Here is a 22,961-nt window from a genome sequence, read left to right as displayed (position 1 = left end):
TAAATATATTTAGAGTTTTGGGTGACACAAGACATTTAAAAAACATGGTATCTCGAAAACAAGACAAAACAACTATTGATTGGTCAGCGATTAAAACACTTGTTAGTTGCAGCCCTAATGTGAACAACCTAAATGAGAGAATGTGTAGATAATCCCAGTGAAACTTGTGTTGTGCTACAGATGAGTTATATCCTGGTGACGGTTGTTGAGTTTGAACGGACACTTCCTGGTTTTTGCTGCGATCAGAGTTCCTGTGATCTGCAGAGTCAGGATTTGCTGAGAAGACTTTCTGTCTGTTGTTGTGAAACAACCTTTAGCCGGAGAAGTCGCCTCGTCAGCGCCTTTTAAAGCAGAAAGGCTTCCTGGTGACTCAAAGAGACACACCACTCAGGATCACAGGATCCATGAAATAATCAGAATGCTCTTTCTCTTCACTAGCTGAATGTTTTTATTACAAACAGCAGTATTTTCTAAATTCTGGTTTTACTGTTTACTTTTATTCATTTAATGTCAGATTATTGAAGCTTGGTTTGCTGTTATGTGACGGTGCTGTCGATGCAGGGAAATATGTTCTTTGTTTAAGGGACATTGCACATTAATTAACACCAGCACTTAAGTTCATAATGTATTATGTGTTAAATAAAACCCGAGAGGCACATTATCACCTCAGTTTGATGGCATTGTGGTCAGGGGCGGTTCTAGGGGAGGGCAGGGGGGCCAGTGCCCCCCTAACTCTGACTTTGGACCCCCCTGTGGCCCCCCTAAAAATGAAAAAAAAAAGTTTATGATTAAACGATTTCTTGGCTGACGGAATAGGCGGAAGTAACGATATTTGTCATTCTAGTCTGGCCATTAGAGTAGGGGTCTCCGAGGCGTCGATCACGAGCTACCGGTATCTCGCAAGCCCTCAATAGCCCCCACTTTACAAATATGTTTTGTTTTTTTTTAACGCAAGCCGTCATCGCCACGGAGGAGCACACAGCCTCTGTGAGCGAGTGAGACAGAGAGAGAGAGAGAGAGAGATAGAGAGAGCACACCTTTATCTATTTAATGTGTTGTAAAAAATCAAGAAGTCATTCCAATGTGTACTATAGGACAGTAAAAAAAAAAAAACTGTTTGAAAGGGGAGTGATTAGTAAAATATGCATAAATAAAAAGAAAGAATACTAACTATAGGTAACATAAGATAAGAATAAACTAGTTGAAATGATTTGTTATTGGTTGATCATATTCTAAAGATCTTTTGATTATTGAAAAGTATTCATCTCTCTTTCATCGAGTGTTGAGAGCTGTATCAATAAATTCATTTTGTGCTCAAAGTGCACCAGATTGATGCATTTAACTTCAACATTTCAAAAAAAATCTTCTCGGGGCTACATGCCCCCGGACCCCCCTAGAGAAGGTGAGGTCCACCCCCAAATAAAGCAGGTTCAAATAATTAAATTGCATACATTTTCTTTTAGTAAACACTGAAAACGGGTCCCACAGACCCAAACAGCACACAAAGGTAAGCATATAATAATGTGTAATGAAACAAATACCAATAACTGTATTGCATTGTTTTCTTAGGTGTATGCGCAATTACTTCATACTGTCTTTGTCTTTTTCGTCCTCTATTTATTGTGCCCCCCTCAGAAAATAACTGGCCCCAGCTTGGCCCCCCCCAGTCAAATGGTCTAGAACCGCCACTGATTGTGGTATTATAAAGATGAAGTCGGACATGTGTATTTTAGCTTTTATTTCAACCATTCGATGTGCAATGGTCCATACTAGAAACTCGAAATTAAAGGCTGGTGGATAGGGCTGTTTGTTGGAGAAAAATATGGCGTTACATTATATATCATGATGCAGGAGTTACAATTCACTATTTTGCGATAGTATAGAGATTTAAAAATATTTTTGGGGGATAAAATGTCATAGTAAAGTGAACAAACAACCATATGCATAACATCTTAGTGAAGTAAGTTTAGTTTATTTTGTACAATCTTTGCAAGTACGCTATATACATTAAACATGTACACAATGCTTTTGAGAATCTATTCAGTTTTGCAGAACATAATCTTGCGCGGATTCAAGCGGCCGAGATGGGTTTTCTCCGCAGGGTGGCTGGCGTCTCCCTTAGGGATAAGGTGAGAAGTTCAGTCATCCGGGAGGGACTCGGAGTTGAGCCGCTCCTCCTTCGCGTCGAAAGGAGCCAGTTGAGGTGGTTCGGGCACCTAGTTAGGATGCCACCTGGGCGCCTCCCTAGGGAGGTGTTCCAGGCACGTCCAGCTGGGAAGAGACCAAGGGGTAGACCTAGGACCAGGTGGAGGGATTATATCTCTTCGCTGGCCTGGGAGCGCCTTGGGATCCCCCAGTCAGAGCTGGTTGATGTGACCAGGGAAAGGGAAGTTTGGGGCTCTCTGCTGGAACTGCTACCCCCGCGACCCGACCACGGATAAGCGGGAGAAGATGGATGGATGGATAATCTTGCGATACTTAAGGATATCAATAGTTTTTTACATCCCTGGTGCTAGTTGTGGTTTTTCCAGATCAGTGTTTGAGTCTCCTTATAAAGTGTCTTAATGAGACATCATGTGATTTTACTCATTTAACACACACTTACATACTGACTGAAGTTTGGAAACATATATAACATGGAGAAGAGATTAGAATGTATTCCAGCTGAGGAAAGATGAAAACTGAAAAGGGCTTTGTTATATTTAATGTATTTATTGTGTGCTATATAATTATATTACAATGAATCTCATGAATGAAACTGTGTGTGTTGGACCTCTGTGTGTGTGCAGCTGACTCTGGTGGATATGATCATCTACGGAGCGCTGAAAGCTACAAACTATTACGGGGTCCGCTGGTCCAGAGTCCTGAGGCCGCTGCTGCTGGTCAACGTCACCGAGGGGCGACAGGTAACCCTCTCACCTGTCTCACCCGTCTCACCCCTCACAGCTCTCTCACCCGTCTCACCTCTCTTAGGTGTCTCACCTGTCTCACCCCTCACAGCTCTCTCACCCGTCTCACCTCTCTCAGGTGTCTCACCTGTCTCACCCCTCACAGCTCTCTCTCAGGTCTCTTACCTGTCTCACCCCTCACAGCTCTCTCTCAGGTCTCTTACCTGTCTCACACCTCACAGCTCTCTCTCAGGTCTCTTACCTGTCTCACCCCTCACAGCTCTCTCTCAGGTCTCTTACCTATCTTACCTGTCTCACCCCTCACAGCTCTCTCACCTGTCTCACAGCTCTCTCACCTGTCTCACAGCTCTCTCACCTGTCTCACCTCTCTCAGGTGTCTCACCTGTCTCACCCCTCACAGCTCTCTCTCAGGTCTCTTACCTATCTTACCTGTCTCACCCCTCACAGCTCTCTCACCTGTCTCACAGCTCTCTCACCTGTCTCACAGCTCTCTCACCTGTCTCACCTCTCTCAGGTGTCTCACCTGTCTCACCCCTCACAGCTCTCTCTCAGGTCTCTTACCTGTCTTACCTGTCTCACCCCTCACAGCTCTCTCACCTGTCTCACCCCTCACAGCTCTCTCACCCGTCTCACCTCTCTCAGGTGTCTCACCTGTCTCACCCCTCACAGCTCTCTCACCCGTCTCACCTCTCTCAGGTGTCTCACCTGTCTCACCCCTCACAGCTCTCTCACCTCTCTCACCTGTCTCACCCCTCACAGCTCTCTCACCTGTCTCACCCCTCACAGCTCTCTCACCTGTCTCACCCCTCACAGCTCTCTCACCTGTCTCACCCCTCACAGCTCTCTCACCCGTCTCACCTCTCACAGCTCTCTCTCAGGTCTCTTACCTGTCTTACCTGTCTCACAGCTCTCTCACCTCTCTCAGGTGTCTCACCTGTCTCACCCCTCACAGCTCTCCCACGTCTCTCACCTTGATACTTTTACAGATGTAATCTTTCAGAAACACGTTTTTAAGAGACAGACAATCATCATATTTTACGATTATATAGCATACTGATTTTTCGACTCACTTTCTGATATTCAGGGAGAGGTATAACCTCTTTTTTGTATACTGAAAAACGTCTCACCAGTTATAAACTCAACCTGACAGAAGACATAACAGTTTTCCTCTAAATAAACTTCCATATTTGTCCTCATGTTCATGCCGGCAGGTGTCTCTCAGGTAAACCGTCACATGTTGTTGTTTTTATTTGTTATCTCAGGATCTTGAATGTCCAGTTTAAACTTCCTGCTGCTAAACGTGGACATGTTTGCCTCTGAGCTGACGGCGCCTGAAGGCATCATTAGTTTGTTTTCCTCTGAGTGGACGCAGCGTTCGTGTCCTCCTTCATAAACTCTGCTTGTTTGTGTTCAGCTCCGCAGGGCGTTCAGAAGCATCCGGAACGCTCTGCCTCAGATCTTCTACGTCTTCCTGCTCTTCATGTTCAGCCTCCTCATCTTCTCCCTCATGGCGCTCAAACTGCTCGGCAAACGGTGAGAAGACTTTCTTTATCTCGTTTTAAAATCTTAGACAGATAAACTGCTGTGAACGCTGGAGAGGAAACACGAGTCACATGGGCTCCAAATTCAAAGTTTAGAGATGCATTTAAACGTCAATAAAAGCTACTTTGATTGTACGTCTAAGAAACCAAAACTTCTACAAAATGTCAACATTTGAATGAACTGAGATTTGTTTTAGGTATTAAAAGTAATGAATAAATGGTTGTTGGTATTATGTGCATTAATGTGTTATTTTCCTGATTAATTAACTAATCGTTTGCATAACATTTAAAAGAAATACCGAAAAAAGTCTTCCATCTCCAAGGTGCCATCTTCAAATTGGATATGTCTGCCCAAAAATGTAAAGAGAATCAGTAACGGAGAATGAAAACAAAATAAAAGCCGGAATCAGTGAATGTGTCGTCAAAAAAAAAAAATCTACTATTTAAATGATTGCTCTCTTTAAATGTACATCAATACAAATATACATACACAGTAAATGTATGCTGTTTATCTGACCTGTTTATATTTGTTGGCATTAAGTATATTTGGTATGGGCACCTATAATGTATATGTATTTTATTTTTGAAGTATATGTACATTTGTTTTTGCCACTGGTATTATAGCAACCCACTCAACACACAAAGGTCATGCTCTTTAAATATTGAAAGGGACTAAATAGCAGGATTTACTTAAGTTAAAAAGTGCTGACTTGATTGTTTTTAATCAAGGGTGCATCAATCGACATCCATGTGCCGACAAATCGTCAGTAATAAGTAAATACATGAACATTAGTGATGGTGTTGTGGAATCAGTCTGAAACCCCACTGCAGTCAGCATGTCGTTGTGTCCCTGGGCAAGACACTTCACCCCAAATTGCTCCTGTGGTGATTATCCACAGTATTGAGTATGTAAGTCGCTTTGGATAAAAGCGTCTAACAAGTGACATGTAATGTAATGTAATGAAGTTCTTTTATTGTGTATTTTCTGCAGAAGTCTGACTACCATCAATGGATCTCCGTACTTCACAAACTACCTCGAGATCATCTTCGATCTGTACGTCCTCGTCACCACGGCCAACAGCCCCGACATCATGTAAGACTTCTTCACTACTTCTAGCACCAACATTAGTTTAATATTCATCCCTTTACCTTAAAATGCCTTGAAATCAGGAAAATCTGTGAAATATTTTAATATGTAAAAGATGTGTGCCTCCTGTTATAAAGAAGGAAGTTGATGCGACATTTAAAAATAATATTAATTATATAAAGAAATGAAACAACATATTTTCTTATTTTAAATTCAACGTTGTTATTAAATTATTAAGTAGTTTGCATTGGACTAAACGGCATTAACCACCTTCAGAGTGTGATCAAGCATTACTGCAGCCATCTTTATTTAAAAAAGCGAGTTGAATATTTTCTTTGAGGATGAATTATGAAGGCGTTTTTTGTTAATTACACAATGTCATGCTACCGTCAAAACATCCATGTTTTGAGAAGAAGGAAGTTACTTTTTCGAAACATTTATCTGTCCGTCTGCACCTTTTGACTTCTCTTCTTGTTTGCAGGATGCCGGCATACAACGCCAGCTATTACTTCGCCATCTTCTTCATCCTGTACATCCTCATCAATAACTACATCTTCATGTCCGTGTTCTTGGCCGTCGTCTACAACAACTACAAATACCACCTGAAGGTATCACGGCCTCTCAGAGGATCTCTATACAGTTTGAAACATGCTATGTGTGGGGGAAACTTCTGTTGCAATTGGAAACAGGACTCGGAGAGACACGAGGAGAGCTGGAGCTTTGATGGCAAACACTGACGGTGTATTTGGAGTTACGGCCGGAGAACTGACGAGACAGGTGGTGTGTCACAAGTTGACACAGCAGTTGCCAAACCAATTCTGAAGAACTCTTTCTGTAGCTCGAGGTTTTAAATAGTTCGGAGTGTAATAATCAACATTCTTCATCAGTGAGACTAAACAATTATGGACCCTGAATCTAACTAGAGCTCTCGTCCATAGGAAAGAATGTGCGCCAGGGAGCCTTCGTCCCTGAACAGTAAACTACCTCATGGCGGCTTGTGCTCTGTCATAGACTGGCATCAACAATGCGCCGAAGCTGCCCCCCCTTAAGAGAGAGAGCAGCAATACCCAAGGCCGTAGACCTGTGCCATGGGAAAAGAGACAGTGAGAGGAGAACATGATGAACTGTGTCGAAGGATGAATACCTAAGCAAATTATTCCCTAACACTATGTATATATTATACTTTATTGAAATGTAAAAACTATTAAAACTACTGTAGACAACTCTACTTTTTTTGTAATTTGGGGACAAATAAGACAAACATCTACACAAAGTAACATATCTACATTTCACATTTAACTTTGAGACTCTAAAATAGCGGTTCCCAACCTTTTTCCACTCAGGGCCCACTTAAGAATCTAAAAAATGTTCGCGGCCCACATTCAATCATAAGCAATATGGAGGCTAAATAAAGTTCTGATCGGACCGCTGTCAAGGACTGTAATGATCGTTGCTAAGGAGGACCAAGAAAGAGAAAGGAAAAGTTAGTTACATTTACATTTAGTAATTAAAATAAATCTTAATTACTAAATGTTTCCACACAAATCATAATGTCTTGCAAATTATTTGGCGGCCCACTTGCAATGCCGCGGACCACAGGTTGGGAACCGCTGCTCTAAAACATCTCTCTGTATTTCTCAAGCTTTCTCCTGTTCTACCTCTCGCTCCACCAGGAGGAGGTACGGCAGCTGGTGAGGGCCAAAAGGCACAAGATGGTGCGAGCGTTCGCCGTGCTGCAGGACCAGAGGGAGGGGAGGGAGCCGGTGGTGAACCAGGCCAACTGGAACCAGTTAGTCCGACTGGTGCAGCCCGACGTCAGCAACGCTCACCGAGAGCTGCTGTGGAGCGTCTGTGACAACAACAACCAGGGATACATCGGTGGGACACACACACACACACACACACACACACACACACACACACACACACACACACACACACACACACACACACTCATACACTCACACACACACACACACACACACACACACACACACACACACACTCACACACTTATACCAGACTCACTTGACTACACCCAATAGTTTTTACAGTCTGTGAAAGAGACACATGTTTTGTTGTTGAGGAGATTCTTCAGAGTTTATTAAACTGACCTTCTAGGATAAAGAGTGAGGTAATACAGTAAATTCATAATAGGAAGAACAAGAAACACGTCTCATCAAACCTGAATTATTACTGAAAATGGCCTCTAAACATTGTCTATTTGAACTCCAACTATATTACATTTTATTTTTCCATGAGGATAAAGAGGAACAGGATCAAACAACGATTGGATTCACCAGTTAACATGGAATCGGTCTAAGAGTTTTCTGTGTTTGAGGTCTGCATCTAAACTGTAACTGAACGCAGCCGTGAGGCCCTTGCCGAGCTCTTTAAAATCTCCTCTCTTGGTAAATTAACTTTGGTTAAATGCTCAGCAATGCTCCATTTTGCACTGTTACAACCATAGACTGTTTATACGGTCACAACCAACCAGCCGTCTTCACCTTCTGCAGAGTCACGATCTGCACCCTCATCGTGGAGGAAGTCAAATCTGCTTCATCATTCACTTCAGCTCTAATCTGAGAACAAACTGAGTAGGAGAGCTGATATCACATCTAGCCAGACGGACAAAGCATTGTTTGTTTCACTTTATTTCCTTAACACAGGATATGCACACTGTATTGTTTATTCACACTCATTTTACAACTCGGGGGGGGGGGGGGGAGAGAAGGTTATTTTAAAGTGCAGCAGGGAAATGTGAGAGTCAAATGTCATCAACAACTACTGCTACTTTGTACTTATTCACTATATTATTGGAAGGATGAATGGATAAGCTAGCTAGCTAGCTAGTTAGTTAGATAAATGGATAGATGGATAGATATACAGATAGATAGATAGATAGATAGATAGATAGATAGATAGATAGTGAACATTAGCTAGCCTGAGGAGATAGCTAACATTGGCTAGCAAGCTTGTTAAGAATATGGCTAATGTTTGCTAGGTGGTTTAATTGATGGATACAAATTGTTGGCTAGCCAGTTTTAAAAAGAGAGATGACGTTCTCTAGTTAGCTTGTTCGATAGATGTAAGTCCTTTGTTGATCAGGATATTTAAAGAGGATGTGAGGTGTTGCCCATGATGCACATCCAGGATAGTTTTGGCAGCTTCCTCTTCTACACAAGATCGATCTCCAGGGTCCCAAGAACAGGAAATCGTAAGAAATAGGAAACCTCCTGTTGCACACATGAAAGGATCTGCATTTCCACAGGAAGCAGAATCCGCTCGGTCCTTTCCTGTAAACAGCTAATTCGAGAGGCCCTTGCATCATATGTTCCTCTCCTGAAGTTACAGCTCAGCAAAGGAGGACATCAATAATGTTTAAATCCTTGCGATGTCACAAGTCTCTCGTTCATGGATAGATGCGTACTTCATTCTGTGCGGTGATAATGTAGATAACAAAAGTTTCTTCATGAAACTCAACAAGGTCTGTGGATTAACTGGAGTAACCAGGTCATGATTTCTTATTCAACTATTTAAATGTATTTTTGGTTTCTTTGAGCGTCACAAGTTGAGTGCCATGTAGTTTTCATTATATTCCAAAAAAGCTGACATCTGTACTGTCGACATCTTCAACACACTGCAACTCAAATCTAGATTGATATATAGCACTTCAGATAAGAGGAAATATGTGTTTTGGATTTTAAGGTAAACTTTCCCTGTAATGATGCTTTGGTGACATTTTACATAATTGTTCTTGTTCTATTTTGACTGTTATTTGATTGACAGGTAAGGTGGCGTTCGTGCAGCTGGCCGACCTCCTGAACATCGAGGTGATCACGCTGAAGTCCAGACCTCACCCGCTCCAGAGTCTGTGTCCAAGCCTCTACCAGTCGGCCCCCAGCCGCCTGCTCTGCAAACTGGTCCAACACCAGTGAGACAGAGAGACATCTTTTATCTGTTTGATATTCACTGTGTACAACTGGGTATTTATGAAGTTGTATAGATGTATGAACAGTGGTGTAGTGGTCGTTGGACGCGGGGGGTCGCCGTACCCCCACTTATTTGGAGCCCCCACTTTTTTGAAGCATGATTTTTATTAATAGTCTAATAAATATAAAATCATTGCCAGTGTTATCAGTTGCAAGTGTGTATTTGTTGTAATAATGACGAAAACATAACCTACATTTCACAGTAATTATAATAAAAACGTAGCTCAAGCATTTATGCAACTTGATTTGAAGCCTGTGTGTGAGGGGCAGCACCGTGTGTGTGTGTAGGGTGACCAAGTGTACAGCATTTTTATCATTTGTTCCGCGTCCCACAAATTAAGACGATGTCCCGCTTTTGTCGCACTAGTTGCGCAGAAAGGCCGGCTCGGTTCGCAGACGGCCGGCACCGCCCTTTAATATTATATTTTTTAAACGGCATCATGTAAGTTGCAGGTCCAGAGTGTACCCCCCCGCCATCCGCACCCCCCCCCACCCCCCCCACCCGTTGACAGTTCACGAGCGCGTCCATATTGTCTCCCCTCCCGTCCACTCAGTAAAAAAAATCCCCACTACACCACTGTGTATGAATGTCCATTTTTGTCCAATCCAGTGACAGACATCAAACCAGCTGCAGTTAGTCAATCTCTCCATACACACACAAGCAAAAGACAATTGCTAACCAACTTAAAGCAACAATAAAGTAGGTTTTTATAAATAAAATAAAAAGAAATATTGGTTAATAATTAAATGCACAATTAAGGTAGCGGTAGTTTATACAGAAAATACAAAACAATTAGTTCCCCTTAAACAGAAAACAGTTTTTATTGTGTCATTAGATTGTTTTGACTTTCTGGTGAGTTGATTGAACCTTTAGTAACTCAAAATATGATTTTAAAAGTTAGGATAAGATATACTTTATTGATCCCAAATTGGGAAAGGTTTTCGTTGCAGCAGCATGTTAAACAAAGTATTGCACATATAAATAGATGTCAAAAAAGTAGAAAATAAACAATTATACAATATAAACATCTCAAAATCGAAGATAAAACCGAACAAAAAAAGTTAAAATATAAAAGTTGACCGTGAAGATATCTGACGATTAAAACACTATTGAATGGCCAAATTACAGCTAACACGATATAAAAGTAGGATATTAGTTACAGTTAGTGTGCAAGAATGCGCATATTAAATTAAATATGAATGTAAAATGTACAGTGTTTATTGTTATATTTTTCTGAAACTGTGATGTGAGATCAGATCTCAGAGACTGAACAGAATCTTTTGGAAATACTTTCTTAATTGCTGTCAAAACCATCTCACTAGCTGACACACAACTCCTGTGTGTTTTCAGGGCCTTTGTGATCGTGTACGACCTGATCATCCTGGTGAACGCTGTGTTCATTGGTCTGGATGAGAAGAACCCGCTGATTGCTAACTCTGAGTGGGCCTTCCTGGCTCTCTACCTGCTGGAGATCCTGCTGAAGCTCTACGTTTTCGAGCCCCGAGCGTTCTTCTCCAAACACAGCTTCTGGAACTGGTGAGAAACACCTTCACTGCCGCTGTCTGATACACACTTACACAAGGTTGGTTGGAAATTAGTGAAGGATTCTGGGTAATCTGGCAGGCAGTGGTGGGAGAAGTATGCAGATCCTTTACTGAAATACAAGTATTATTACCAAAACTACACATATTTATGTATAAAAGACAGGAGAAAGTGGATTTTGCATAATAGGTGACCTTTAAAATACATTAATTATGTGGAAAAATGTTTCCTGTCACTGTTTTATTATTATATAGGATTTTATTTGGGATTAGAATTATTTATGCATTAATGTTTATGTTGCATTTTACTGCTGTAGGTGCATACAGATGTTTTAATTTGACATTCAAATTATGAGTAACCAAACTTGGAGATGCATGGTTTTCACTTGACAGGAAGGATAGGATAATAATACATTTCAATTTAATACATTTTTTAAGCCGTCAGACAATGTAGTGAACACTACAACACTTCCCTCAAGGATGTAGTTAAAAAAAATATAGCATTAAATGGAAAAACTCAAATAAAGTCAAATAACCACTTTTACAAGTGTATTGACTTGATCTCGGGTCAAGAAAATGTGAATCATTTACTAGAAAATACCAATAATATACATTTCATAATGTTTAATTGTGTTTGAAAAGTGCTTTTCAGGTTCTCTTCCAATGTAAGATAAACGTTTTTCTGATTAAACTTTATATTGAAACCTTTTTTAACTCAATGAACGAGCTGTGTCCATTTCACACAGCCTATCTGCGTCCCAGATAATAAGTACGAGGTATGTGACACGTGTTTAATATCTGCTGCTTCTTCAGCGCTTGGACCAGCTCAGTGATGCTTGAGACGCCATTCTACTTTTGAGTTATCGTTTTTTATTTTAAATGCTGTTTTTGTGCCATTATGGAGTTAAAAGAGCTAAATTATGGTACTGGATTTTAGGACCACAAAAGTCTGAAAGTAAAAACTACTGTATAAAAGGTTGTTTAAGAAAAAAATCCTTCATAAGAATTGAAAACACTGGAAGACCAGAAACTGAAATTGTGAGCAAAAAATGCGAAAACTCACTAAAGAGTAAACTGTGAGGTCTCGACTTGTTATGAGAAATTCCTTAAAGTTTTGTTTTCTCATTAAAAGTGTTTTTCTTTCAGACTTTTTAATCACAGTTTCCATTTTATTAGGCTTATAAAATGCCTTGCAATTGTAATGCAATGCAGCAGCTCCTTCGAAATATCTATTATTATTTAGTTTATACAAACTTCCTTACGTACAGTTTTTGTTGACATTGTTGGAAACGTCTCAATTAAATTGTGTAGTAATAATATCTTATTAGTAACACTTTTTTAAAAACAAACCTGTATATATTGTGATATTGATGTTAAATATTGTAGCACATTTGGTCTTTTAGTGGGCATTAACATTGTATACATTTCTTTATTTTATTGCAATCTTTATTTTAAATGGAGCAACTGTAACAAAATTAAATTTCTCCTAGGATAAATAAAATATCATTTTCAACAAAAGCTGAACATTGTAAGCTTCACAAATGTATTGCATCGCAGTGCAGTTGCACTATGGGCCCTGCAGGCTGAGACCGAAACGTTTTTTTGCTGCAGCTGCTGAGGTTCTCTTTGTTTTCAGCATTGTGCGCCCCCTGCTGGTGAGCAGAGCAGCTGCAGTGACTTCAGTGAGAGTGTTTGTTTGTTTCATGGATGTATTATAAGAACTGGATATCCAAATGAAAGATGGCCTCTTCTCATTTAAATGAAAAGTGCTTGCCACTTTCAAAAACACAATAAGTTTTCTTTACGCCAAAGAATATTTTGGACTTTGGGAAAGTGTTACTGATGGACCTTAATGGGTTAAAAAATCATAAAAATTGAGTGATAATTGTTTGCAGTTGGATATGTCCTTTAAATCTCTTTTATAATGGAAGTTTATAAAGACACTTCTTTTGTGGGGTTTATGTATTGCAATACTGCGAGTGACCATAGGGGCAAACTGACAGTTAGGCTCGGATCAGATCTATTAACGCATCCATGATATAAAGCTGTTCAACATGTTGGCGGGGACAGACTGACATCTTATGAAAACGAACAGGAAGAAAAACCTTCAGCTTCTTTTACGCTAACGCCGGTTTTGCTTTCAGCATCATCGCTGTCGAAGAAAAGTATTTACGCTCAACTTAAAAAGTTTGTTTTGTAATATTCGATTTGTGTTTTCAGGTTTGACACAATCATCGTCATCTCTGCTCTCATCGCCACTATCATCAACTCCTCCGTGACGTCAGGTAAGTTCGCTTTTTCTATATTTGAATCCATTATGTAAAGACAGGGGCGACTGGCTTTGAGGGAGTCGGTCGTCTTTCAACCAGAAGGTTGTTGGATCAATCCCAGCCTGGCAGTGAACATGTCGATGGGCAAGATACTTAAAGTGGAAATGGAACCTCAAATAGTTTCGTTTTAACTTATATACAAGCATAATTACGTACCAAAACAATCACACCTGATTAAAAAAATATAATAATTGCCTTACGCATGTTAGAAGCACTTTATTGCAGCTTCCCCGAAGTTTTTTAGAAACGAAATGTTCGACTCAGCCAAACCGGAAGTGACGAAAACTCAGGAAGACGATACGATAACAAACTATGGCGTCTATGCAGAATGAACGTGGAAGGGCAAATATACCAGACAAAGAAGAAGGATTGTACGAGGTATCCAGTGATGATAGCGAGTCAGAAACATCCTCTCGGCTTTCCTACGAAAATGTCGTTTTAGGAACTGAATCTGAATCCGGTTCAGTAAGCGACGATGGTGACAATATTGAGCCAGACGATGGACCATTACGTCCTTATTTGTTCGAGCCCGAGCCCGAGGTGATGGTTCACGGCATGGGCAATGGCGAGGATGACCAGGAGCCAGATGATGCACCCCTACGCACAAATAATCTTGACTGGTAGGTCCCTAAGCATAGCTCACGCATCTTAAGATCACCTGTAGCCTTTACAAATATTAATCATTGTTAACCAGTTAAGCCCGAAGGTCCCCCCAGTGGACCCCTCCCACAGTTTTTTTCCTCTCACAGTTTTTTTCCTCTCACATGTCTCAGGGCTTCTTAACATTTATGAAACTATTAATGTTTCATACCCTTTTAAAGGTAAGAAACTCCGCTAACTGACAATAAGAACAATTGTTAGCTAGAAAAAACACAAGAGTAATACCAAGCCTTTGAATTAGCATTGAGCGAAACAATGCTAACTAATGCTAACGCTTTTTTACACACAACACACGGTGGAAATGCCCTTATTACTATCTTAACTGCACAAACAAGATATACGATTTAAAGCTGAGACTCCACAGATGTAATGTCATCACTGTAAGACCTCGAATTCCTGGAGCTATCAGCCAGAAAAGAGAAAGTAAACAACATCCGGTTCCAAAAATATTACAATAATTACGTCTTACCTTTTTTGATTTGTGATCAAAAGTTGTGTTCAACGGAATAAAAACGCATCTCAAGGTTAATCCAATGTCGTTGTGTCACGTAGAATTTTTTTACTGATAATCAATCATCATATTTATGGCAATATACTCGGTATAAAGTATTGCCGTCTTACAGTCTTATAGTATTACCTATAGTGAACATTTCTGAACAAATTTCACCCACTGACGACGAATGGCTGGGTTTCTTGGAAACGCATGAGTCGATACGCCATTCTCTGCATTTGCTGTCGCACTACAGAAACACATCTATTCACCATAATAAAGGTCGGCTATTCACATGCAAATGCTATTGAATGTCCGCCATTGTTTGTGCCCGTCTTCCTCTGCTCTCGTCATCACCCGAAGATTCCCGACGATTCCCGAAGTATTTCGTTTCATTGAGAGGGCGCAGTAAAATTGAAAATAAAATGAAACTAGGCGCATGAAATTTTAAAAAATTGTTTATTATGCTTATTTTTAATACAAATACATAAGTTAAACCCAAAATTCGCGGATTTCCACTATCCCTTTAATCCTGAGTTGTTCGCGATGAGTAGTGTGTGAATGTGTGTGAATGTTAGTTTCCCTAGAGCAAGTCATACTACTCTACTACTACTTTATGCATGAATAAAGTGTGAACGGGTGAACTACTCATAGCGCTTTGAGGGGTCGAAAAGACCTGATAAAGAGCTATAGGTAGGTCTATTTACCATTTACAGTTCTGCTTTGTTGATCTGGTAAATGTGAGAGTCAAAATCCCGAAGAAAATAGTACGTGTATCCATCCTATGATTCGGATCCTCTCCTGTACTTCTGCTGTTATATAGGTTCGCCCTTAACAAATGCTACACCTTTCCACCAAGTTGAAAAGGCCATCCGGGAAAATAAAGACATTTTGCCTTTCTGAATACTTGTTTGTGTCCTTTTGTAGCGGGCATTTACACCAGCCGTCAGATCCTGGACATCGTCTTCATCCTGCGAGTCCTCAGACTGATCCGAGTCGTGGACAGCATCAAAAGGTTTTAACTCCTCTTTGACTGACTCAACCCTAGTGGTAGTTCTAAGTTATTGCTTGAGGTATTATATAATAATCTGCAAAAGTAAAGGATTAGACACCGTGGATAGACTCTGACTTACGTTTGGACACCAGGACACGTTGTATCATCGGTCACTCTTCTGTCTTTATTGGTCCATATTTCTAGAGTTGTGATATTTGTCTGAATGTGTTTCTTTACTCACAACGACACCTTTCTTCCCCGTTAGGTTTCGTACGATCATAAACACCCTGATCAGGATCGGACCAGCCATCCTCACATTTGGACAGCTGATCCTTGTGAGTTACTGATAGCAGATTGTCATATTGTTAGGCTTCAAGTGTTTAGATATTCCCCTAAAATATCTAATATTGGTGGTGGTGTAATAAACAAATTGAGTCAGCTGCTTTATAAGGCTATTAGTGCCTTGTGCCTGGATTCTCTCTAATATCCAACAGGGGGCGACTCCACTGGTAGCTTTAAGGAGTCTGTTTGTATAGAAGCCTATGAAAATATTACAGTACATCCTACTTGAATGATGACATCAGTTATCTTTTCTTTTTTTTTACGAGTTAATGGTCTCTTAGCTAGTTTCATGTATTCTTCCTTACAGCATGATGTAATTTTATAAAATGTTGGTCCCATTAAGAGTAAAATGGATAAATACTGTAGAGTATGCTTCAAGATGGGGCTTCATTGGGTTTGACAGGTTGCTATCACACAGTGTGGTGTTTTCTGTGCTATCCCCCTACAACTTTAACCTTTTCACATCTGTTTTCAATTCATCAAAAAGGGATTTTTTAAAACAATTTTACCCAAAATATCTTGTTCATTTTTGCTTGTACTTAGCTCCACCCTCTATTGTGGTTCCAGCGTTGGAACAGGCTTTCATTTGTACTAGTCTTGCTATTTAATTCTCTAATAGTAGCCAACTTCCACGCATCATACTTACATCAGCTTGCTTAAAAAAAAAAACCTAATGTGGGCAGATGCGTAGGTTCGGTTGTGTCAAAAACTTGTAACGAAGCTGCCGCTGACTGAAAGTCCTCCCCAGGTGGTGTACTACGTCTTTGCCATGGTGGGGATGGAGTTGTTCAAACACAAGGTGAAGTTTTACGGGAACTCCAGCGACCCGGCGAAGGCGTACTGTGGAAACGTTCTGCTGAAAGGAACGGACTTCGCTCAACTCAACTACTGCAAGAACAACTTCAACAACGTGGTGTCGTCCTTCATCCTGCTGGTGGAGCTCACTGTGGTCAACCAGTGGCACGATATCCTTCCCCTGAACGCCTCTCACAGGAAGTTAAACTGTTGGTTGGGTTTTATTATAGATCCAGAACTGCCCCTCTTTACTGGGTTTCCTTTCAGGTAGTCTGTCACCATTTGCAGGTAATTTAACTTCACCTGAAAGGTTTTTTTACACTATGTATTCATCTCTAATGTAAAAGATAATACCAGGATAATTGCTATTCCAAACCAACTAACTCAAATGACATTTAAAGTAAATCAAAAGCAGCAATCTTGTCACAAAAGCAAGAACATCACTGCTGTCGTGAAATTAGCCAAATGTTTAGCAAATTAAGCTGGATATGCTGTTAGCACTGAGCTAACATATACACCTCACAATAGTGTAAAAGCAAAGAAAAGATAGATCATTTTAATCTTCTATGCAACTGAATGCTGTAAAATATAATCAGATAAGATACATAATGGTGTTTCTGTTCTGATTGATTCGAATGTTAAACTCATTTATTCCTTAACGTAACTTCACTGCTCAGCAGCGGATTTGCTGCCGTCACCCACGGGTCAGCCAAGCTCTTCTTCGTCTTCTTCCACATCATAGTCGTCATCGTCATCATCAAGTAAGACTCTGGCGGAGAAGGAGGGGGAGGGGAGGGGGCGGACAAAAAAATACACAATGTGGGGTGAAGGTGCACTCAGGTGTCTTAAAATCAACAGGAAGTTTGTTATTGTTATTCTGCTCGGAGATTTGGCACAGCAATGCCATATTCACATTCTCAGATTCATAAATCAGTCATGTCCAACACACAGACATAATAAACAAATTTAAATTCAGATAAATATACTATATCTGATTCCATTACAATAAATGTCCATTCATCATAGAACAAGCATCCCCTTACCTGCATGCATTCAGACACAAAGAGGGTGTGGCTTAAGTAGAGGGGCAGGGCTAACGCACTTAAAAAAAGAGGGACTCTTTGCCCAGTGCAATGTTTGCTCCGACAAAAGTTTGGTTGAGTTTTGGTACATCGGTCAATTTGGAAGTTATGCACCTTTTAGTAATAGGCCGCTCTCTGCCGAAACCCCTTTTTTATTATTAATTAATTATCCCTCCTCCAATTAAAATGTTAGCCTCCTTGGGCATAAACTGTGCACATCAAAGGGAAGGGAAATGTTTTGTGGATTGGCCATTCAATTGACCGATAACAAAGTTACTCTTACAGCTGCAGATCCTCCCTGACAGCCACCATGATTTCTAGTTTTCATAATTATTCAATTAATCCCGGATAGATATCTGTACATCCAGGGGCATGCTGCTAACGGGGAACAGCTAAGAGCTTTTTACTGCAGTCTTTAAATCCTGGCAACAAGAAAATATAGATCACATTTATAATTTGCTGTGGTCTTTCAGTATCTTCGTGGCGTTCGTCCTGGAGGCGTTCTTCGTGGAGTACTCGGTGGATAAGAGCGACCTGCAGACGTCTCTGGAGAAGAAGATCGAGGAGCTGGAGCTGGCTGTGGCACAGTACGTTACCCATTTTAATGCAAAAACAAACTCCTTTAGATTAAACATGTACGGCTGAATATCTCCAATATATATTCTCATTCTAGCCATTTTACTTTGTGCTGTTAAATGTAGTGGGCCGGGCTTTGAGGATTATCCAACATTGGTAGATGCAGAATTTCTTAATGAGGGAGAGAGCAGAGTTATTGGATCATACCTTTGGATTTCAATTCTGAACTTAACACCTACTTTACATCAATGTTGAGTATTTTCAAGTTATTTTCTTTCTTTTTGTAAGTCTCTGCTTGCTCTATAAGAGCTCTAAAACCCTGAGGAAATATTTATACTACGATAGAACCTAAACAGGATGAACTAGATAAATATATATAAAACAGGATTGTCCTTTAAAGGTCCCATGTCATGGCCATTTCTACTGATCATAATTCCATTGTTGAGGTAGAATAGATTTATATTGTGCAATGTTCCAAACTCACATTGGTTTCTCATACAGCATCTCGGTAGAGTATGTGTATTCACTCTCTGTCCTAAACGGCTTGTTGGAGCTCCTGCCTCCCTGTGAGCCCAGTGTGCTCTGATTGGTCGCGAGGCTGAGAGGCTCGTTGCTGCTCGCAGCTGCGTGGAGCAGACAGGGCTTCCGGGTCGGCGATACAGGAGGAGAACAAGCGAAACTCATCCTGAGCACACACAAACACTCACAGCCGAAGTAAAAACAATAAGTGTGGCTTGATATTGAGTAAGAAAAAGGTTTATAACGCTGTGAGCATGGGTCTGCGGAGAGCATTTCTCCGCGATCCCAACGTAGTAGCCCGAAAAACGTTTACCCATTTAAACAGTCGTGGTAGATACCTTGATTGTTTTAAACATCATAAATACACAAACAACAATGAATACTCACAGGTTGTGTACCCGAATCTCCCGCTGGTCCAAACAAAGTAGGAACAGCATCGTCCTTCAGTGCCCTACACTGTACATATCCGGCATGAATCGCTGAAAGGTGGCAGAGGGTGTGGCCTCTGGGTATCCCCACGTCACAGTACCCAGGAAGAAAATGAGAAATCTCCAACGAGGCGTTTTGGGGAGGTATTTTCTGTGTTGGAGTTTTATTCGCTACAGGGTGTACTTTGAGGGTTTTTGACTCTGCACACCGTTTACATGCAGAAAAGCCTTCATAACACACAAGGGGACGGGTAATAACTGGAAAAGCATGACATGGGACCTTTAAATAGAAATTATTTTTTTTCAGGCAGATTACTGAAAGTACTTTAGGTAAATGTTCTTTACAATGTTCTCTATGAAAAAAACTCTCTTGACTTTGTCCTTGTTTATGGGACTCCATTAAACATGTTTTGATTATCGTCCTTGTTGTTTTGTCTACCAGGGAGACGCTGGAGGATAATTTGGTGAACGCCATGGAAACCATCGACAGCGATCAGGGAACCGGCCAATCAGCAAACAACAAACCCACCCTGATGTTTAAAATCGCTTCAAAAAGTAAGAAACACTCAGAGCTGCAGGCAGAGTTCACATGGAGACAAGACGAGATGAGTTTACAGGACAAGAGATTAGGGAGTTTATAACAAGGAGATGCTTTTATTTTGGGCCGACTCTGTGGAGATCAACACAATCTGCAGATCAAAGAAACAGAGGGTCACAAACTAAATTAACACATTTTTCTCCTTTTTAAAATGTTTTTTTCTGATCAACAACCTCTTGAAGATATACAAAAAATTATAAATACAGCATTTTTTGTCTCAGACCAACTTCAATGGATTTTTTTAGTTGTGTTATCAAACATAGCATCTGATGGTCGAAGAGTAATGAATCCCCAAATTAAAAGGATTTTAGATAATAACTGCTTCTGCAAAGAACATCCTGTAAAAAACATGTTGAGTGAGTTGCCATAAAAATGCATGTTTTGTTCTTTGTCCATTTATAACAATTAGACATATCATCCTTTATTTGGATCTAGGGGAATTACAATTTGACGCAGCAGTACAAGGGAATGAAGTTTATCAAAGAAATATTTCCATAAATACCTATACATCCAAAACATTATCTAATGTGTAGCCCGGGGTGTAAATAGCATTGTTAGCTACGAACACCCGGGTGTAAATAGCATTGTTAGCTACGGACACCCGGGTGCAAATAGCATTGTTAGCTACGGACGCCCGGGTGCAAATAGCATTGTTAGCTACGGACACCCGGGTGTAAATAGCATTGTTAGCTACGGACACCCGGGTGTAAATAGCATTGTTAGCTACAGACACCCGGGTGTAAATAGCATTGTTAGCTACGAACACCCGGGTGTAAATAGCATTGTTAGCTACGGACACCCGGGTGTAAATAGCATTGTTAGCTACGAACACCCGGGTGTAAATAGCATTGTTAGCTACGGACACCCGGGTGCAAATAGCATTGTTAGCTACGGACACCCGGGTGTAAATAGCATTGTTATCTACGGACACCCGGGTGTAAATAGCATTGTTATCTACGGACACCCGGGTGTAAATAGCATTGTTAGCTACGGACACCCGGGTGTAAATAGCATTGTTAGCTACGGACACCCGGGTGTAAATAGCATTGTTATCTACGGACACCCGGGTGTAAATAGCATTGTTAGCTACGGACACCCGGGTGTAAATAGCATTGTTAGCTACGGACACCCGGGTGTAAATAGCATTGTTAGCTACGGACACCCGGGTGTAAATAGCATTGTTAGCTACGGACACCCGGGTGTAAATAGCATTGTTAGCTACGGACACCCAGGTTTAAATAGCATTGTTAGCTACGGACACCCGGGTGTAAATAGCATTGTTAGCTATGGACACCCGATTGTAAATAGCATCTGCCTTATTTTTCTCGTATAAATATTTATGATTTGATTCGTGGAAATGCTGAATTTGTGTTTATATTGGTCTGCTGTCTCCTTTGATCCCATTATATTTTCATATTTAACAAAAGTCTTTAATGGACCATAAATGGGTTTCTATAAAAGCCTGTCAGGATTTCTAAGTTTCTGATTGAATCGGGACGGAAAATAAAATGTCCTGCTTTGTTGATCACAGTATATTAATGATCAGTTTTGATAACGTTGCTGCCTGTTTCCTCTCAGGATATCGGACGGTGGACGCTCTGCTGCAGCGGATGTTCGAGTCCGACCTCGACCCCGAAGACTTCGCAGAGAACGACGATCAGAACGGGAACTTTGCAAACCCGGCGTTCAGCGCTGCGTAGAGACATTAATGCACACATACTTATAAAGGGAAGCAGATTCTAGGATTTATATACAGTTTTATACTCATCTCAAATGTTTATCCAGTGTTGTATTTTTTATATTTCTGTACTGCAGCTGTGTGGAAACGCATACAAAATATTTACACGGATCATGTTTTGTTTATTTTTTACCCTGTTAGTGGTAAAAACACAAAAAGAATAAACAAAGTATGTTGAACAGAATTTTCACAATGAACACAAATACAGCAAAGGAGAGGAGATTTAAAAAGGGCATGATGGAAATATGTGTAAAAGATTATTAAAAATATTTTCATTTATAGAACAAATGGTCAGTGTAGTGTGTTATATGAGTTTCTCTCCCCCCTGCCTGAAATGTCTCCATTGAACTCCTCTGTTTACTTCCAGAACATAGTGACATCATTATGTAACACTTGTGCTTCTATTGGCTAGCGCTCCAACACACTGTACGAGATAGGCAAAGAGTCGGGACATCTCTAAGTTGACCAATCAATCAGAGTTCATTTATATAGCCCACTATCATAAATGTTACATTTGTCTCAGTGGGGACTTTACAGTTTGTACTGAATATGAATATGACACCCTGTTGACCAATCACAACAGAGCCATCCAGCTAACCAATCAGAGCAGACTGGGCTCTGGTTTCAGACAGAGGGTGAAAAGAGGTGCTGCAGCACAGGCAGTATGAGAAGAATAAGGAGCTTTCTGAACATTAAATCATGGAGGCATGTCACAGTACATACTGATATGAACCTGAACATGAGCACAATAGGGCCCTTTTAATAACTCTTCTGTTGAAATTGAATAAAATGTTTCCACCTCATTAGATAATATATAAGATAACTATAGGTTTTTTTATAGTATTGGCTAATTGGTCATTACAAAATAATTAGATTAAAAATATGTAGTAATCAAAGAAAAACAAGACCCTGATCTTAATGATATACATTAAAAAATACAAATATTTATTTAGGAAGTTGCATTTACTAAAAGACCATGGGAACAAATTAATGAATTTGGAAGTAATTTTCTAACATTTATCATATATTATTTAGCTAATAATTTAGCATTATATGAGCTCGGTCAGATTAAACATGTGATAAGAAACTAATCAAATAATCTAGATTTAAAAAATAATAATAATTGATGGGAGCAACATTTTAATGTGGGTGTAAAACTGGAATTACAATTATGAAGATGTGTCGATAACTACAAAACCAGTCGGCCTATTATGGGCTACGGTCAGTTTAATATTGAATTCACAGGCTTGTTCCATAAAAAGGTTTGTATCATAGTTGTGTTGAGCATCTCCTCTCTTATTATAACTGTATTTTGGTGAAATGAAACCTAAGTGCTCT

At 40.2% G+C, this 22,961-nt stretch overlaps 1 protein-coding gene across 2 annotated transcripts in view; it reads left to right on the top strand.

The window, feature by feature from the left end:
- The window catches only part of tpcn3 (two pore segment channel 3), a 28,061-nt gene extending 6,150 nt beyond the window's left edge, over positions 1-21,911 (top strand). Inside the window, exons 6-21 of one of the 2 annotated variants that reach the window (XM_034227355.1) lie at positions 2,790-2,906; positions 4,324-4,442; positions 5,442-5,543; positions 6,019-6,145; positions 7,211-7,415; positions 9,327-9,471; positions 10,881-11,066; positions 11,818-11,847; positions 13,292-13,356; positions 15,479-15,566; positions 15,811-15,880; positions 16,636-16,852; positions 17,353-17,443; positions 18,238-18,351; positions 19,730-19,842; positions 21,464-21,911. In XM_034227355.1, coding sequence (XP_034083246.1) covers positions 2,790-2,906; positions 4,324-4,442; positions 5,442-5,543; positions 6,019-6,145; positions 7,211-7,415; positions 9,327-9,471; positions 10,881-11,066; positions 11,818-11,847; positions 13,292-13,356; positions 15,479-15,566; positions 15,811-15,880; positions 16,636-16,852; positions 17,353-17,443; positions 18,238-18,351; positions 19,730-19,842; positions 21,464-21,585 — 1,911 coding nt within the window. In that variant the 3' untranslated portion in view covers positions 21,586-21,911. The remainder of the gene's footprint in view (positions 1-2,789; positions 2,907-4,323; positions 4,443-5,441; positions 5,544-6,018; positions 6,146-7,210; positions 7,416-9,326; positions 9,472-10,880; positions 11,067-11,817; positions 11,848-13,291; positions 13,357-15,478; positions 15,567-15,810; positions 15,881-16,635; positions 16,853-17,352; positions 17,444-18,237; positions 18,352-19,729; positions 19,843-21,463) is intronic. The other variant, XM_034227356.1, reaches the window with a different exon arrangement.
- The last annotated feature ends 1,050 nt before the right edge of the window (positions 21,912-22,961 follow it).

Source organism: Gymnodraco acuticeps, unplaced genomic scaffold, assembly GCF_902827175.1.
Source record: "Gymnodraco acuticeps unplaced genomic scaffold, fGymAcu1.1, whole genome shotgun sequence".
NCBI lineage: Eukaryota > Metazoa > Chordata > Actinopteri > Perciformes > Bathydraconidae > Gymnodraco > Gymnodraco acuticeps.
This window is presented reverse-complemented; position numbering and strand designations above follow the sequence as displayed.